The sequence below is a fragment of the Diabrotica undecimpunctata genome, chromosome 3, assembly GCF_040954645.1.
Source record: "Diabrotica undecimpunctata isolate CICGRU chromosome 3, icDiaUnde3, whole genome shotgun sequence".
Taxonomy (NCBI): domain Eukaryota; kingdom Metazoa; phylum Arthropoda; class Insecta; order Coleoptera; family Chrysomelidae; genus Diabrotica; species Diabrotica undecimpunctata.
The window spans coordinates 7,714,737-7,734,734 of NC_092805.1; the positions used below are offsets into that span (position 1 = coordinate 7,714,737).

The 19,998-nt window shown below is 33.1% G+C and overlaps 1 protein-coding gene across 1 annotated transcript; it reads left to right on the top strand.

Moving 5' to 3' along the window:
- The first annotated feature begins 1,238 nt into the window (after positions 1 to 1,238).
- On the top strand, positions 1,239 to 19,220 carry Hsepi (D-glucuronyl C5-epimerase). The gene is made up of 6 exons (XM_072525227.1): positions 1,239 to 1,446; positions 6,087 to 6,352; positions 6,530 to 6,744; positions 9,764 to 10,134; positions 10,786 to 11,110; positions 15,708 to 19,220. Exons 1-6 carry the CDS (start codon positions 1,405 to 1,407, stop codon positions 16,244 to 16,246), a joined length of 1,758 nt encoding a protein of 585 aa, XP_072381328.1. The 5' UTR covers positions 1,239 to 1,404; the 3' UTR covers positions 16,247 to 19,220.
- Positions 19,221 to 19,998: the final 778 nt, after the last annotated feature.

Here is a 19,998-nt window from a genome sequence, read left to right on the forward strand (position 1 = left end):
CAGTATACGTAAACAGACTCTTGGCAAAACGAAAGAAAACCTTTGATGAAAATCCTACAACATCTAAATAAAAATAAAGCTAGTTTTCTGAATCACGAAATTAACACCCTTGGTGAATAAACCGTACCTACATATTTATAGTATATATACCACAGAAATAATTTACAGATCCTTGTGATCAAATGTACCTAATAAATTTAATATAAAACACATTTATTATTATTTAAAATATAATTTTGGAATTTTAGGATAAATAATAATTTTATTATTGATTCACAAAAATGACAGTTACAATTTTGGTGAGAGGGCTTTTGACAGTTTAAGCAAAGAAGATAGACGCTTAAGCGTCTATATTCTTTGGTTTAAGATTCAACGAGAGCGCTGGTTTAATTTAAAAAATTTAAGCTGCAGTAACTAGATGTCGCCACTCTCGTTAGTGTATTACTAATTGCCTAGCTTCAATGAACACACTAGGAACTGGCATTTATTGATGATTAGGACATTCTCTAAATGTAAACAGTTTAAAAAGAAATATTATAGTAGCGTTGTATTTCAAATTATTTATATTCTAATTTTACTTTATTTCTATTTTTCAAAACAATAAAATTGTACTCGCAAAATCATTTTGTACTGAAACCCAAGGATAAAAAGTCTTAAAAATTTTTTGGGTAGGTATGTCAAAACATACAGAAATTATTTTTATCTCCATTCAGTTGGTGACAAACCCTAAACCTACATACAATGTTTATTATTCTTGGAAAACTATATACTTGGATATCTATTTGTGCCATTTATTCGCATATCGTTGTATGTATTACAGGTGTCGGTTATATATATTTAGTTAATAAGAATGGATCCTCAGGAGGACAAGCTCCACAAGGAAAGTGTTAATAAATTTCCGTTAAATACACCTCTATCTTCCAGATACTTTCACAACATCCTTTTGAAGGGAAAGGACAGCCATTAGCCATTCGAGTCTTCTTGTGTATAATACCACATGTTGGGATGGAGTATTCTGTGATAATACCAATAATACTCCGTCTTTTATAAAATGTACATATTGTGTAAATACCTAACATAAAAATATATTTCCAATAATTTACGAAAGAAAAAATTATTGTAACATCATAATACAATAAAAAAATTAAATATAAAATTGAAATAAATAAAATTGGTTGTTAAACCCAGGGGTGAACGAACAGAAAACAAGAAGATATTCATTTCCACTGACAGTTTCTGTAAATGTACACATGATAATGACATATGTGTGACATTTATCTCTATTAATGTTTATTTAATAAATACCTACCAAAAGTAAATGGTAAATAAAGATAATACACGATTCCGATCAATAAATAAATAATTCGGATTGTTTAATTATATTAAAATTATGTAAAATACTAAATGAATCTTGTTGACAAGAAACCTGGATATACCAGGAGTGGGGTGAGTATTAAAAGTATCCAGTAATATTGTTTTTAGTCGGTATTATTCCTAGAAATGTTATTTTTGTAGCTGGACATAATGAATAGTGACCCGAATACGCTATAAAAGGAGCGTTACCTCACTATTTATTTTAACATTTACCTTTAATTAATAGATGCATATTAAGAGAAATTGATAACACAAGAACAAATCTGCAGTATATGCAACAAATTCCTGGGAAGTTTTCTAACATGAATTATTAGTGTTGTCATTTAATTTATATACTTAATATATCATTTTTCAGGAATTAAATATCTAGTTTTTCTATTTTTTTACTGGTTCAATTACAATAAGTAATTTTGACACAATTTCTTTCTTAGCACTTCTATACAGTGTGTAATGTTCCCTCATGATTAGTTTAAGGAAATGGTATCAATTGTTATGAAATAATATCCTACATAGGAGAACATGGCTTTCTCTAAAGTTGTTTTACCTTATCATTTCAGTTTTTCAGATATCTCTTGGAAATAGGACACCAATTGTAAAACAAACATCTTTGTTAAGCTTTTTGGTCAAAATAAAAGAATTAATTTACAAATTAATCTTTGTCCCACACAAAATTAAAGAACTGGCATTCTGCAACAAGTTTTGAACAAAAATTTTATTTCCCTATCTAGATATCTTTCATATAAAAGCGTCTGATGTTAATATATACACACTTTTTATTATTCTTTTTATATAATAACATATAACCCTCACAGACAGATTTAATTAGAGCAGGTTGAGGATTAGGCCTCCCTTCTTTTGGAAGGTTAGGTACAAGAAATTCAAAACTACTTAAGAGCGTAGGCTCAAAATTTCGGGCCAATGCTTTTTAAATGCATTCATTTTTTTCGAATCCTGAGAAAACTAACAAATATTTTTGAAAAATTTAAACGCAGAATAAAAGATTACGTAATTACCGAGGGCCGAAAGTCCCTTAGAATAAACAAAAAGTTTTTTTAAATGAGATATTTGAAAATAAAAATCACACTAAATTTTCTCTTCTTTTGCACCCCTGTAACTTATTAAAATAAATATTATAGAAGTTTTCAGTTACTTTCGGCCTTCAGTAATAATGTATTCTTTTATTCTGCGTTTAAATTTTTCAAAAATAATTTTTTTCAAAAAAAAAATTAGTTTTCTCAGGATTCGAAAAAAATTAATGCATTTAAAAAGCATTGGCCCGAAATTTTGCGTCTACCCTCTTAACTTGTTTACAATTTTCTGCTTGCTTAAAAACATAAATTTCACATGTTCACATCAACTTTTAAATATAAATGATGTGGGCTTTTTAAACATAAATGTCAACATACAGGGTGATCCTGATGTCAACAAACTACATGTAGGGTCTTTTATGAATAGTACAGGCTGAAATTTTGAAATTATGCAGTGTGGAAATCACTTAGGAAATAAAATTGTTTGTGTCCTTATTTTAAAAATTATAAAAAATGCTGTGATCTGTCAAATTTGCAGTATAATTTCAAAATTTCACCTTGTATTGTTCATACTAGACCCTACATATAGACCCTAAAATAATGCTATTATAGAAACGTAAAGGGTCTTTCATAAAGTCATTCAAAGGTAAATCTTATTTGTGTATGTCGTCTGTTTTAATCAGTATTTTCAAGCATGGAATCAAGAATATTTTTTTATAAAACTAATGGTGGATTTTTCCCAGAGACAAATCAAAAAACTGCTAAAATTGACCATTTTTTGAAAAATTTATCAATTTGACCCTTTTAAAACTGGAAAGTTAATTCTCAGGATAAAGTTTATTTGTATGTTGCGTAAACTAGCGCAGGATGACGCTGTATGACGAATAGTTTTTTCAAAATCTTAGTTTGAATATTATGCACTGATATGTTGGATGGCTCAGCATATTAAATAAGGTTATTCGATTTAATTTACAAAATATGTGCCTATTTAAACAACATATTATAAGTAAAGATTGTCCAGAGAATTAGCTTTTTAGCTTTAAGTTAGAAATTTTTCAAAAAATTATTAATTTTAGCGTTTTTTTCAAATTTACTCTGTGAATAATCCAAAGATAAGTTTATAAAACACTTTGTTTTTTATTCTCTACAAAAGTTCCATTGACCTTAATCCAATTAAACTACTTTTGAATTAAGATTTTTCATTCTAAATGAAAAAATCGTGATTTTTTAGTTTTTTCTATACAGGGTGGTCCTTAAGTAATTTTACAAACAGAAACCGTAGATTCTGCACTTTAAAATATTACGATTTAACCCAACTTGCTTTAATAAAATGTTGATATTAAGAAAGATACAGGGTGTTAAAGTGAAAATTTAAAATTTTATTTTTCACTATAATTTTTACGTTTGTAAATATTCTTAGACAAAAATTTACAATTGGATGCTCTTGAGTAGGATAAATTATAATTTTATACATACTTTAATGTAACTGATAGAGGGCGCCGCATGGGTGGCATAAATTTGCGTTCAAATTTTTTGCTCTTTAAGTTAGCTCTATTTGTGTTAAAAAATATTAAACATTATTACATTACAAAGAAAAGGTATACTTGTTAGTAACCTCAAAATTCAACCGTTTTTGAGATAATCGCATTTTATAAGTCAGCTGCATAATAATATTTGTACGGTAAAGCACTGAATATCTGTAGATAAGCATAATTCATAGTTTATTCTTATTAAAACAACTCAAAGATGATAATTTTACATCACAAAATGCTTTGTTATGGCTGCTAAATGTCTTATTGGAGAAAAGATTCTTCATCTTCCTCTTTAGGCGCCGTGTCCGTATTCAGACGTTGGTCGTCATTATGTTTACAATTTCCATTTTCTATCGCTTCTTAAGTTTCTATACTGGCGTTGTATTACTTTTTCTCTATTGTAAAATGCGGAAAACCCAAAATATGTGGTTTATGCAAGATGGTATACCTCCACATTCTAGAGAGAAAGGAATGAGAACATACTTACATACAACTTTTCTGAACGTTGAATTGGTCGTGGTAGTCATATTCCTTGGCAATGTGGTGAGATATTGATATAATTATTTAATTCATAAAAAATCCCAAAAGAATACTTATTATTTGTTACACAGTAAACACACAGGCAATTTAGTTCAGCATAATATTAGTTCGTTAGTAAATCATAATAGTCCATTTGTTCGAGATGTAATTATAGTTACCCGTAAGCTGTAACGTAATCATATAAATAAGTAATGCCATCGATAGGTTATTCCATGTGTATATAAGTAATCAATGAACGAGATAAATCACAGTTTAATACATTATTTAACCTCTGCGACAAATAAGATGTAGTTTCACCATATACCATAAGATTTGGCTATGTAGCCAAAAGAATATATTCATCCATTATACATTATAGCCACCACGTAGCCCATAATTTAATCCGCTTGATTTTGGTGTATGGGGCGCATTAAATCAACGTGTTTATAAGAATCCCATAAACATTCGCAACCAACTATGGGAAGAAATAAATATTGCAGCAGTTTCTTTAGAACCAATGATGCTATTTAATAAGAGAGGATCTTTTATGGAATATATTGACAATCAATTAAAGAAAATGGTGGACATATCCAACACTTACTTTGACAAAAAGTTATGTTATTTAGTTGAACTATTTCTTAATTTGATTTGTAAACAAAATGTCTTGATTATGTCTTTAATTTAACATAAAACGTAAAATGTTTGATGTAAAATCCTATTATTCTGTTATTTTGTCACATCCTATTATTAATTATCCTGCTGATATATTTATTTTACTTAATATTTCGTTAACTATTAACTTAAGTTAAAGGTATTTTATACCAAAATTAAGAAGTATGTATTATTGTTTTTGTCCATTTTTCCTTCGTTGCCTGGAGTAATTGCCTTAAATCAGAATTATGCAGCTGATTTGTAAAATGCGATTATCTCGAAAACTGTTGAGTTTTGAAGTTATTAACAGGTATACCTTTTTTTGTTAAAATAATGTATCTTTAATATTTTTTGTCACAAATACAGATAACGTAAAGAGCAAAAAAGTTAAGTGCAAATTTATGCCACATATGTGGCGCCATTTATTAGCTACATCAAAGTGTGCATTAAATTATAATTTCTCATATTTAAAAGTACCCAGTTGTAAATTTGTATGCATAAATGTTTACAAACATGAAAGTTATAGCGAAAAATAAAATTTTAAATTTGCACTTTAACACCCTGTATCTTTCTTAATATCAAGATTTTATTAAAGCAATTTGGCTTAAATCGTAATATTTTAAAGTGTAGAATCTACTGTTTCTTTTTGTACAATTACTTAAGGACCACCCTATATATAATTCGAGGGGGAGCTAATTTGTATACTCATTTTGGTTTTTTATCTTGTATGAGCACTTTTCAAATGGTAGTAGAGGTGGTTTGCTATTAAATTAAAAAAATATCTATAGCTTGGTCTAAATAGGAACGATTAAGCTTGGTCTAAATAGGAACAATTACCTTTTATTATTCCTAATTTATACTTTTATTATTCATACAACACTACATGCATAGAATTAATTAAATTGTTATTCAAGTAATACCATGTTATAAATAGTATTCTTATGTAAACTTGAAACAAATGCAGTTTGTTTTATCTTTTCAGGAACCGCCACTATTTTTTATTATGATGCGATTTAACATTAAAATAGCACTACTGTTTCTTGTGTTTGTTGGGATTTTAACAGTTTTAACGCTGTATTCGTTTTGTGGAAGCTCAGATAAGGAATGGCACAGATTGAACAGTCTTAGCTCAAAATCGTTTGATCTTCAGGTGACTGAAGAACTAGATTGTGAAATAAACGGAGATTACATCATTGGCTGTCGCAAAGAAGGGGATGATGTTTATATTCCCTTTTCGTTTTTACACAAGTAAGTTGAACTCTAATTATTCGAAGAGATAAATTAAGTTTTTCTATTTGTACTTTAATTTTTTTTTCACGTATTTCATTTGTTTGATTGATTACTGTAGGTCTGATACTTAAGCTAGAGCATAACCTTTTTCTAAAAAGAATTTTTAGTGTGTTTTTCAATTTTAATTTTTTGTAGATATTTTGAAGTGTATGGTAAGCTAGCCACATATGATGGGACGGAACGATTTGAGTGGTCTCATAGCTACAGCAAAGTTTATCGTCCTAAGGCCAAATACGATCCCAGGGGTGTATTTATGTATTTTGAAAATTATAATGTGGAAGTCAGAGATAGGGTTAAATGTGTAAGTGGAATAGAGGGAGTACCTGTATCTACGCAATGGGAGAGTCAAGGTAACTGTTTTTATTTATACCAAAGATCGTATTTGTTTGTTGGAATATTCTTATACAATAGATAGTTCTATGTTCTTGATTTCAATCCATAATTACCAGAAAAAAGTATATAATTAATGTCAATATCACGTTGACCATTTAACAATTTAATGTTTACAGCAATTGCTTGATAATTTAGTTCTTATAATTCCCACTAGAGCATAGTAACTGTAAACACTCTTTATCTCTGTCCATTCTATTCCAGTACTTTCACTCCCTTCCTATCTCCTACCATACTACTCATTGACAGGTCTACTTGATGTATCCTGAGGTTCCTTCGAAAACTGTCAAGTATTCCCAAAACTCAAATGAAGAAACCATTGTGTTTGTTATTGTAACTATCTCTTCCTTATGATTTGCCTTTTTTGGTCATACCAAGTTTTTGTCTTCTTTCTTTTAATTTTTCTAACTATCTATTTTTGTTGTTTTGTTTTATTTTGCAGTTTATTCATATTCCGTTATCGGTTTTCTTTTGATTTATTGTCCATCCATCCAATGGCGCTACAGCCCAAATCGGGCCTTGGCCTCCTTCAACAGGCTTCTCCAATCATCTCGATTTACCGCTGTTCTTTTTCATGAACGCGTTCCCAGGCAGTTCCTGGCATCCTCATCGACTTCATCTTCCCATCTCTTTTTAGGTCTTCCAACAGGTCTTTTTCCCTGCATTCTTGCATTTAATAATTTTCTGGGGATTCCATTCTCATGCATGCGGACCACGTGCCCTGTCCATCGTAATCTCTGCAGTTTAGTATGTTGTTCTAGAGTTGGTTCGCTATATTGCTCGTATATTTCTCTATTATACCTAATTCGCCAGTTGTTGTTTTCACTTATTGGGCCCAGGATCCTACGTAATATTTTTCTTTCAAACACATCTAATGCATTGGCAGATTTCTGTGTCACCACCCATGTTTCACAACCATAACTTACTATGGGCCTGATTATTGTTTTATAGACCCGGAGTTTTGTTTTCCGGTGTACGTCTCGCGATTTGAATATGTGGCCCATAGCGAAATAGGCTTTATTTGCCAGCACAAGCCTTCTATTTATTTCCGGTTCTTCTTCATTGCTTGCGACCAAATCCATTCCTAGGTATGTGAATCTATTTACATGTTCTATATCGTCAATAAAGTGTTGTTGCGTCGGTCTATTTGATCTGGTTTGTATGAGTAGTTTTGTTTTATTTGTATTTATTGCTAGCCCTACTGCTTCTGCACTCTGTTTCAACTCAACGTAGGTTTCTTCCGCTGCATTCACTGTTCTGCTCATTATGTTTATATCATCTGCGTATGCTGCTAATTGGGTAGACTTGTTTGTAAGTATGTTATTTCCGCTCACCGTCAACCGTCTAATTACATATTCAAGAACAAGATTAAAGAGCGTTGGAGCTAGTCCGTCGCCTTGTTTCAGTCCTTGCGTTATCGTAAACGCATCAGTGATCTTTAATTTATTGTATTTGTAGATATTCTGGATTTGGCTTTTCCATCTATTTCTGTGAGGCTGCTTCTTCTTTCATCACAGTTATCCCTACCTTATTGGTAGCTGCTTTGAAACGATCTACTGAGCTGCAATTATAGCACTCTCTTAGGTTTTTTAGCCAGGAAATTCTTTGTCTTCCTATGGATCTTTTACTCTTGATTTTACCTTGCATTACGAACCTTAATATCTCATATTTCGCACCTCTGGTAATGTGGCCTAAATATTCCAGCTTTCTTGTTTTGATGTGCTTTATGACCTCACAATTCTTTTGTAGCCTTCTTAACACTTCTGCATTTGTAACTCGTTGGGTCCATGGTACTTTCAAAATCCTTCTATAGCACCACATCTCAAATGATTCCAACTTCTTTATAGTATCCACTTTTAGTGTCCAGCTTTCCATTACATACAACAAAGTCGAGAACACGTAGCATCTTAAGGCTCTTATCCTCAGCTCCAGAGGGTCTCGATTAACAAACATTGTTTTCGTTTTTATAAATGCTTGTCTTGCAATTTCAATGCGTGTCCTTATTTCTCTACCTTGTTCATTGTTTTCATTTACCCAGGCTCACAGATCTTTGTAGTTATTAGATCTCGACTTTTACATGATCTTTTCCTTCCCTGCCGAATCTTGGTTTCCGGATTCCATGATCATTAACGGTTTGACTTTTTTGTGTATTTGCCATGATGAATGACTAGGGATGTTCTGTTGAACCTTTAATGCAGTAGTTTCCCCTTTCCTTCTGCATTTTTCTGCCGTTGACCAATTTATTGGTTCTTCCACCTTTGGAGTCGATTTCTCAGCTCCAGGACAAAATATTGTCCTACTACCTACCGACTCATCCGCCCGAAGCCGTTGGTCGATAAGCAGGGGATTGCTTATACCAGCAATCACTCGGTCCCTATCTGGGTTAGCCATCAACAGCTTTAGAAAGGCTTCTTGCATATAGTTTTGTTTTTATGACCAGCATCGATAAGACTATGATCAAATTGATTACGAGTTGTGTGATGGTTTGTTTGTAAATATATTCATGTAGAAACATGGTTATTCCCCATATTATGGGGAATATGGCTATCTATTGTAAGTTGTAGGGTAGGTTATTTGCCTATTTTAGCTTTAAAGCCACCATAGAAATCATCTTTGTCTGCCATTGGTGCATGTGCTGAATTGTATGTTGCATCTAACGGATCTGGGTATGTAACAGACTGACCAGGACCAGCTAACAGCCTTTTTTCATAAGAAACTCTTTCTATACTAATTTTCCAAGCGTGAAAAACATTTTCTGTTTTGACTGTGATTCTCTGGAATGGATTGGCCAAATTTTTAGACAGTGAGACAGACATTCATATAATGTTGTGTTTAAAAATTTAAAAAAATTCTGATAGAGCGTTGTTTCAATCATGGGAGTACAGCATTCACATCAAAGTCATTCACAGTTCGCTGAGCGTTGAGCTGATTCATGAATCATTGATTGATCATATAATAAAATCATCCTATATATTCCAGGTTATTACTACCCCACGCAGATAGCTCAGTTTGGGCTTTCCCACTTTAGCAAAAACCTGACTGAACCAGAACCTAGAAGGAAAATGGTAGAAGACTGTGAAAAAGACTTAGCCAAGTGGACAGTACCGCCAACTGCAAAGCTAGAAAGGCTTTTAGAAAAATCTTCTAATAATAAAATTTTAAAATTTGTTACCAGTGAAAATTATATGGAGGGGATTAGACTGAAGATGGATCACGTTTTGTACTTTGTTATGAGTATGGATGTTTTATTGAATAGTAACAGCAGTATTACTGTTACGTTGCAAAATAGGGAAAATAAGGAAATTTATTTTTTACACTACATTACTTCGGATATTTGGATAACTTCTCAGGTAAGTCTTTTTCTATCGCTTTTATTCTGTTTTAATACACATGTTTAAAAGGTTAGATTCCCTACAATTTTAAATCGCTGTATACCAATTCATATATTAACACATTGTCTGCCACCATAAGAGTGTTAGGTAAGATCCCCAGATGCCAAAGTGGAAAATGCTTACAAAACAATATTTATTCATACAAATGGTTAATAATACAAAGTAAGTTTACATCCTTTTATTTTTTTTTTCTTTTCTTTCTTTTATTTTACATTTTTGAGAAAAATAGCAAAATCACTGTTGATCCTAATGGCACTGCAGTAACATACTACACACGTATGTGCCACTAGTATCACCGGTGATCGTGAACAACTTAATGCTTTTTAGTGAAACATGTCACACAGTAAAATTTTTCGCAAACATTACAAAATGTAAAAATAAGTTTGGGTTTCGTTAGGAACAAAAAAAACCATTTAATAATTTAACATTTCAATTTTTACTATCTTGAATTGCAAAAGGATTCCTATTAAAATAAACCCTTGCAAAGTATTAAACGTAAATGGTTATTAAGCTAGCTCTAGGAGAACAGTGGGGAAAGTGCGAATTTAAAGCAATAAATTTTAATATACTCTATTATATTTTTTCTAAGTCTGTTCAATTTTATTTTAGGATAATAACATTTACCACGGTATCGGAACAAGCCCAAACTGGAAGAAAATGACCCGAGATTTGATCATAGATCTTCACAAAGGTCTCGCTTACTTGGACAAAGACAAATCGAAACCCAAACTATCCAGATCCAAAATGAAAGTCATCGATATAACGCTGAGAGGTTCGGGAGCTATCGACAATCTTACACTCTCCTCTTCGGAGCATATCCAGCAGTTTTATGATGCCGCTGAATGGTTCGTTAGACACCAAGACGTCGAAACGGGCGGATGGGCCATTCCCGTCAAACGGAAATTAGCCGCTGGCTTTCAAGACCTAGAGCCTGGTATGTATCTACTTTATTTAATGGGAATTAAATTAAATGTGTGGATAGGTTCTATTTATATAATTATTTAAATAAACTAAGGGTCAAATATAATTTAGCAAATCTTAAATGAAAGACCTTGCAGAAAAAAAAAATTGTAAAAACCTTCATAAAAACTTGAATTATTGCAGCAGTTAAACAAGTAAATTGGGTGCAAAAATGACCCATATTTCATTATTTAAACAATGGAGATACCAGTGGCGGCTTTTGGGGGTAGGCAGGATAGGCCGCCTACCCAATAATTTTAAGAGCTTTAAAATTGAAAAACATATATTTAAAAATTATGTTAATGCATGTAAATATCTTTTAAATGTACTAAATCACTCAATACATTAGCGTCCGTTAAAACAACTAAGTTATTATATTATCACAGAAAGCATCGAATCGTATTCAGGCATTTTAAATATCATTAAATATCATTTTAAATATCATTTTAAATATCATTAATAGGCCCGATCGTAACTGGCCGACCCAGCTCACATAAGATCCCCGTACAAAAAGCGTTTGAAGTTAAGCAGCTTGCCGGACAACGATTTATCCTGTCGTGTTTATGCTTGCTGTTTAGGCACCAGACGATCGGGCCTACGGTGACCATCGTTGTCACTTGTAACGTAATTATCGAATTGTAATATAAATTTTCTTTTAAATTATGATAAAAAAATATGTAACATAATCTATAATTGTAACATATTTTTAAACAAACAACACAATTGCAAAAAAGTGCACGGTTGTCCAAATAAATTTAAAAAATTCATAAAATTCGAAGAAAAAAAATCACATTTGCGTGATTTCTATATCGCCTGATTGTATGCAACTTATATATGTGAGATTGTTTTATAACTGACACATAAAAATGAGTTTTTATGACGCTTTACCTGGTTGCAGTAATAGTAATGTTGATAGTGAGTGTTTGGACATTGTTGTTTCACTATTGGAATCGCCATTATCTAGAAGAACTGAAAGTGATAGAAAAAAAATATTATGAATGAAAGGCCTACTCCAACAATTGACCAAGATAGGAAAAAGGTGCGTACTTTTAATTGTTCTTGGTATGATATCTACAAATGGTTGTCTGGAAGTATTACGAAAAACAGACTATATTGTTGGCCGTGTTTGTTATTTTCTAATAAGAAATATGTATAGAATTGTGAAGGATACTTTGATTTAAAAAATATGTCTGCCTCCTTAAAAAAACATTCCAGTTGCAAGGAACATTTAAGTAATTTGCTGTCCGTTAAGGATGTACAGAAGAGGGCGTTTTCTGTTCGCGATTTGCTAGATGAAAAATAAAAAATCGCAAAAATTAGATACAACGCAGAAGAAATTAGTTGGGGGGGGAGGGGTCATGACCCCGTGAACATAGCTATGTAATTTGCTGGCTTGGCCTACCCAAAATTTTACCACACCAGCCGCCACTGGGAGATACATCATTTTTATAGTGTACCGAAAGGTCATAAAGCGAAAACATCACTTAGGCCTATTTGTAGTACCAAGAATTCTCCTTGTAGTGAACTGTCATAACATGAAAAATGACACATTTATAAAAAATGCACAACATTTTTTAAATAAATGATCGAATATTGAATTTAATTAAAATAAAATTTTAGTAAGTTTAAACATAAATAGTTTATTAACAAATGTGCTTTAGATACACTATCTAGATAAGGCTTTAAAAATAACCAAAACAAAATTAGAGAATGATGATACATTGGCAACTAGAACAAGACTAAATATATCAGCTATAATAGAGTTATTGACATTATGTACTGATAATACCTATTTTGAACTAAATAATGAATTCTATAAATAAAATTTTGTTCTAGCAATGCGCTCTAGTTTATCTCCATTAAATAAAATATCTTTTATTTTCACCTAAACTTTGTAATAAAAGTTGTTTCAACCTTTACTGAATCACATTTTGATATACGTGTATCCTCCTCCTGAGTGCCTTCTCTGTTGAGGTTGGCGATCAATATGGCAAATTTCTCTCTATTCTGGGCTTGATGAATTAATTCATTTCCTTTTGTGTGGGTCCAATCTCTGATGTTTCCTAGCCAAGATTTTTTCTTTCATCCTATGCCCCTTTTACCTTCAATCTTGCCTTCTAATATTACCTGGAGCTGCTCAAATTCCCTATGGCACATTATGTGTCCCGTCTTTCCAATTTTGATAGTATTGACCAGATGAGGGCGTGTGTTCATTGCTCTCAGTACTTCTTCATTCGTAGTTCTGCTGATCCAGCTTATTCTTAGTATTCGGCGGTACATCCACATTTCAAATGAATTTAATTTGTTGACGTCGTACTGTTTTAATGTCCAGGTCTCACAGCCATATAGTAATAGAGACCACACATAACACTTTAGTGTTCTTAATCTTATTGAGACTGATAGCTTGGGGTTACAGAGCATTTTACGCATATTCATGAAACCAGATCTTGCTATTTCAATGCGTCTTCTAATTTCTTTTGAATGGTCTAGTAGACTATTTAGTTCTCTGCCCAGGTATTTGAAGCTTTGGGAACTCTGAAGGGTGATACCATTTATTTGTATGTTAGGTGTACCTTGTTCATGGGGGTTTTTGTGGAATACCAGAATTTTGGTTTTGGAAAAGTTAATGTCCAAGCCCAGCCTGTGACTTTCTTCTGATAATATGTTCATCAATATTTTTAGTTGGTCTTCTGTTTCTGCTAATACTACTGTGTCATCGGCATATCTTATATTGTTAATGATGATTCCATTGGTTCTGGCATCTTCAGGACGATCTTCAAGAGAAGCTCTAATTATATGTTCGGCATATACATTAAATAATAGGGGGGATAAAATGAACCCTTGACGCACTCCTCGTTCTATGTTGATGTACTTGGCGTTTCCGTTCTCTGTTCGAACGCATCCTGTGTGGTTCCAGTATGTATTACTTATGATAGCTATGTCGTGTCCATCCAACCCTACTTCTTTTAGCACCTCGATCAATTTTCCGTGTTTGATGCGGTCAAAGGCCTTTCTATAATCGACAAAACACACATACAGCCGTTTTTGAACCTCAAGATACCTTTCTGCCATCAGTGTCAATCCCATAATTGCTTCTCTAGTGCCTGTACCCTTTCTAAAGCCATATTGAGAACGACTCAGGTATTCTTCACACTTATTTTGAATTCGGTTATAAATTATTCACATAAAAATCTTAGTGGCATGACTCATTAGGGATACGGTTCGATGGTCTTCACATTTCCTTGCTTTTTGTTTTTTAGGAAGAGCTATATATGTGGATGTTAGCCAGTCATGCGGTATTATGAATGGTTCATAATGTTGTAGAGGGATGTTAATTTCCTGACAGCATTATCACTTAGGTGTTTAAAATGTTCGGCTGTTATTAGGTCTTCGCCGGGTGTCTTGTTGTTCTTTGCGTCTTTTATTGCCTGCAAAACTTCTTCGGTGAGAATGTTTAATTTTTCATCTGTATCTATTTGTGGGGGCTCTTCTGTTCTCTGATCACCAAACAAATCTTTAAGATATTGCCCCCATATTTCTTTCTGTTTTTCAAGGTCCAATTCCATTTGGTTTTTCTTGTTTGTTACAATCGATAAGTTTCCATATTCCAGCTACTTCTTTAATCTTTCTGTGTAGTTCTCTATCTTTATACTTCATATGCAGATCTTCTACCTCTTTACATTTTTCTTTCATCCACTCTTCGTTAGCTACAATTTCCCTGTTGAGTTCTTTGTATCTTGTTAGGTTTTTGTTTTTTACCATCCGTCTCCTCTCCATAATTTGGTTTGTCATCCATGGTTTTCTATGTTTACGGTTTTCTTTCTGTATACTTTGGTCTGCTGCCTCCAAGACAGTATTTTTAATTTCCCCCACATGTCTTCAATGTTTTCTTTTATTGTCTTCTCCTTAGTGAGAGTTATTGTCTAACTGCGTGTCTACCATGTCTTCATACTTCTGTTGCTGTCCTTGGTTAGCACTACTCCATGCTATTCTCTGACTGGGTTTAGCCTTGTCTACTCTTTTAAGTTTTAATCGAATGGTTGCGACTACAGGATTGTGGTCTGAATTTATGTCACAGCTTGGGTACGTTTTTACATTTAGAATACCATTACGGAACCTTTTGTTAATTGTAATGTAGTCGATTTGGTTCCTCACAATATTTCCTTCGCAATCTTGAGGAGACCTCCACGTATATAGACGTCTTTTAGGTGATTTAAACCATGTGTTAAGAACCACCATGTTGTTCTCTTGGCAAAATTCAAGAAAGCGTGTGCCTCGTTGGTTCCTGGTCCCTAAACCATATGGGCCGATGATCGATTCGACTTTTTCTACTCCTACTTTGGAATTCCAATCTCCCATATACGTGTATAATTATTTTTTTATTTGATCAGACTATATAGGTAGCAGTGGCAAACTAAAGATTTTTGAAGGCTTTTCTTTTATCGATTTAATGGTTAATAAATCTTAAGAGGTTTTGATATTGATATCATACAATCATAAATGACAAAATACAAAATATACATTAACTCACTAAAGTAATAATTAGTTAAGTAATATAAATGATTGTTTAGGTTGGTATTCATCAATGGGACAAGGCCACGCATTATCAGTGTTGTCTAGAGCTTACTACCATTCCGGGGGCGACATTAGATACCTAACAGCCGCTCTGAGAGGCCTGAAGCCTTTCCGAGTGCCCAATTCCCAAGGAGGAGTCCGAGCAACGTTTCTTAATACCTACAACTGGTACGAGGAATACCCCACCGAACCAGCGTCTTTTGTACTCAACGGTTTCATTTATTCTCTCTTAGGTTTGTATGATTTGATAACCATAGCACCTCACAGAGAAGCGCAGGAAGCCGAAATTTTATATAATGAAGGTATGATTTCTCTAAAAAATATGTTACCTTTGTTCGATATGGGCAGCGTTACTTCGTACGACTTAAGACACTTCACGATCAGTACTGCGCCAAATTTGGCCAGGTGGGACTACCACGCTACCCATGTTAATCAACTTTTGTTGCTAAGTACTATTGAAAATGAGCCGCTCTATAAAGTAACTGCCGAAAGATGGATTGGGTATATGAATGGAAAAAGAGCGGATCATAACTAAGAGATTGATTATAGATAACAAAAGTTGATACCTGGAAAAAGCGAGTACTGAATGATGTTCAGTAAATTACCAGTATTTGTTAAAAGTTTTAAATTTGGTGAAAGAGGTTTGAAAAAGAATAATTTATGCTGTGATATGATTTAAAAGCTTAAGCTTTGAGTCTATAATATACGTTGAAATTGTAAAAGACTTTATTGTTGTCGTCTTAGGTTAACCGGTAACTAACATTTAAAATGTCTATAAAAATATAGTCAGTTTGCCTCTTGTATTTATGTATATAATTGTCACCAACAGCCATTGTTTTTATTGTATCATACAACCAGATTAAAAAGAAATCGGTAAGAGTGACCAGGTCCAGATACATGATCCAGCTAGTCCCAGCCAAATTATCCGATAAGACCTTGAGTCTGGTTAGCTATAAGTAAACGAGACATGGTAATGGAATAAAATGATCCCTCGAATCACAGTGTAGTGAATCATAGTGTGGTTTGTGAGAATTACTAGTCTCTAAGTGAAACCACAAATTGTAAAAACAATATTTATTTAATAAAATCTAATTATGAATTGTGTGTGTGTATGTGATTTATTGGCACTGGTTTTAACAACCAACTGACCAATTTGTTTTGAGTTCTCTCTGTACACAAGACAGGGTTTTACGAAGCTAGCACTGGCTAGAACACAAACCTTGGAAAACTCGTCTCCTTTAAAGACTGGAACAGGTACAACACAATGGCAACATAAGGTTAACACAAAAACAACAAAAAAAGCAGTGATTACTCGTTCAGAGTTGACACATTACTTTGAGTAAAAATCACTTTTTCTTCGACAAATTTGCCGGCTTCTCTACCGACTCTATTAAATACGTCTGCTTTCAATGGCCCATCTTCCAAACTTAAAACTTAAATTCATTCGACCCTCGGTATCGGCCGGCTACCTATGCCACCCTTTTTAAATCTAACCTGTTCTCGAAACCGCAACAACCGAAATTTCTTGTTAAACATCACAAAACGACCTTGAATCAAACTACTTTTAAATTTGTAGAAATAACACGTACATTTCAATAAAGCCATATTTTGGAATTTCTCTTCATTTACTTCACAATGTAAACAGAATTGGGGAATATTTAATACTTGGCTCAGGGACGTACTACAAAATTTTCTTATTCTTGAATATAAGATAGTTTTAAGAAATTTTCAACATGCTACAGTGGTGATTCCATTATTTTTTTCTATTTTGTGTTAATTCATTTATACAGTGTACGTTACATTTTCTTCTAATGCCTTCACTTCGCTTTCGATCTCTCAGCGTATTTTCTGTAATTCTTCTCAGTACTCTCATCTCTGCCGTTTTCAGTAGCCTTTGCATTGTGGCTGTGTTGGGTCTTGTTTCTGAGGCAGATGTCATTATTGGTCTTACACTGACTTTATAAATTCTTGACTTCATCTCAGTGTTAATGTGTCTGTTTCGCCATATAGTGTTATTAAGGCATCCTGCCAGTCTATTTGCTTTTTGTACTTGATCTCCCACTTCTTTGTCTAGGCCTCCATAGCTAGACAGTCTAATTCTCAGGTATTTTATTTCTATTACTTGTTCAATACTGATGCCATCAATTTCTGTTTTACATCTGGTTCGTTCTTTGCTGACTACTAATGTTTTAGTTTTTTTAGATGAAATTGTCATATTAAATTCTTTTGCTCTTATGTTAAATCTGTGGACCAGTCTTTGCAGACTATTTTCATCTTGGGCTATCAATATTGCGTTGTCTGCTTAAAAGAGTAACAGAGTTTATAAATTATGTAAACGAATAATCCCACTTCTGACACTACTGTAACGTTTACTTGACATACACGGTCGATTTGTAACGTTTAAGGTAAATACACTAGTTATTTACTTGTACAATTGCTTCTTTAACATAGATAGGCCTCACACATATCACCTGGAGACTTCCATTGAAGGTCAAAGTTTCTCTATTATCGGTAACTCATTGTTCCGGACTGCTATTAGTCTGGCGGCTTGTCAATATTACGGTAGAGTATGTTGTGGTGACAAAAATAGTACTAATAAAATCATTTTATTAAAATTTTTTAATTATCTAAAAGGATTAAAAATTTCAGAACGTTTTAGATCTAGCAAGGGCTATTAGCCATTAGATTACACGATAATAATATTACATTTTAAAAATGCTGTGACAAAAGGTCAATGTTATAGGATTTCACTTTAAGGAAACGTACAAATCCCTGCTCGAAAAAATAAGCGAATTCTACGATTGGCACAAGCCAACTCTGGCTGTATCAATAATTTTTTTAAACTATGGTATACAACCAACCACTGAAATTTCCGTTCTAATTTTTAAAATCCTACTCGTGTACTGTATTGACAATTCTGTACATTTTGAGTGATTTACGGCATAAATTTAACAAACATTTAAATGATCAACATTCCACTTCATTATTAGTAAGTCTAAAAGACTCTAAATTATTATATTATATTGAACTGGTAGTTTACTGAAAACTGTACACTTTTCGTAATGTTTAGTAAATATTTCGAGAATGAAAAGTTTTGTTTAGAACTGTGCCATGTAGTTAACATTTAAACTGTTGATATTTTATTTGTACAATTGGTTTTTTATATTAATATTAAGTTTCAAAGATGTGAATGTCGAATGTATGTTTTTAGGACACATATATAATTTGTTTATTTCAAAATGGCAATTTTAATGTACGAAATTATTAGGAAATATGGCTTTAACAATATAAAATCAATTATATTTTCTCTATATATGACCATTACTAGTATTAGGGCAAGTCCAGATACAGCATTTTTATCGATTTGATAAAAAGACAGTACTGAAGTACTATTTTTAATAAGGGAACGAATTATATGGGCAAAAATAATACTGGCGACAATACGAGCCCCTTCCCATATCAGTTGACCCAACATTAGATTCATAAAATTAAATTCTTCGGTTGAGTTTCGAAGCCGGGTTTGTTGAACTCAAAGCAGAAGTGCCCCCCCGTATCCGATGGGGCTGGTGTGGATTGCCACCAGGGGATTAATTTTAAAATTTTTCATTTCTGCCAATTGTTCGTTAGCCCTTGGATTTTTTTAAGTGTGCTAGGTTGCTAACGCCTAACGCCACAACCCCCTTTTGGAGGACCTATTGTTCAGCCGCCCACTCTGGGTCAGACGCTGTTTGCAGCCGCCCACTCTGGGTCAGACGCTACTGTTGTCAGTTTTGGTCCGCGTCGGGTATTTCATTTCCCCGATACCACCCATATCTGGGAGACCGGTCCATCTGGCCTTTGTTGATCTAAAGAAAGCATATGACTCAATACCTAGAGTCAAATTATGGGAAGCAATGAATGATCTCGGAATCCGACAAACACTAATAAAAGCAGTTAAAGCACTATACAAAGAAAACAAAGTAGCTATTAAATGTGGAAATAAAGCCTACAATCCATTTAAGACGACAAAAGGACTTCTACAAGGCTGTGCTACGTCCCCTACTCTGTTTAAAATATTCTTGGAAAAGACACTCAAACCATGGAGGAGAAAGTGCGAAGGAATGGGCATACCAGTAAGAGACGAATACCTATACACCTTAAGTTTTGCCGACGATCAAGTAGTCATCGCACAAGATGAAGAAGATCTCAGCTTTATGCTCAGAAAACTAGAAGAAGATTATAAAAACAACGGAATGGAAATAAACTTAGAGAAAACCGAATACCTAACAACAGAAAACAAGGATATGA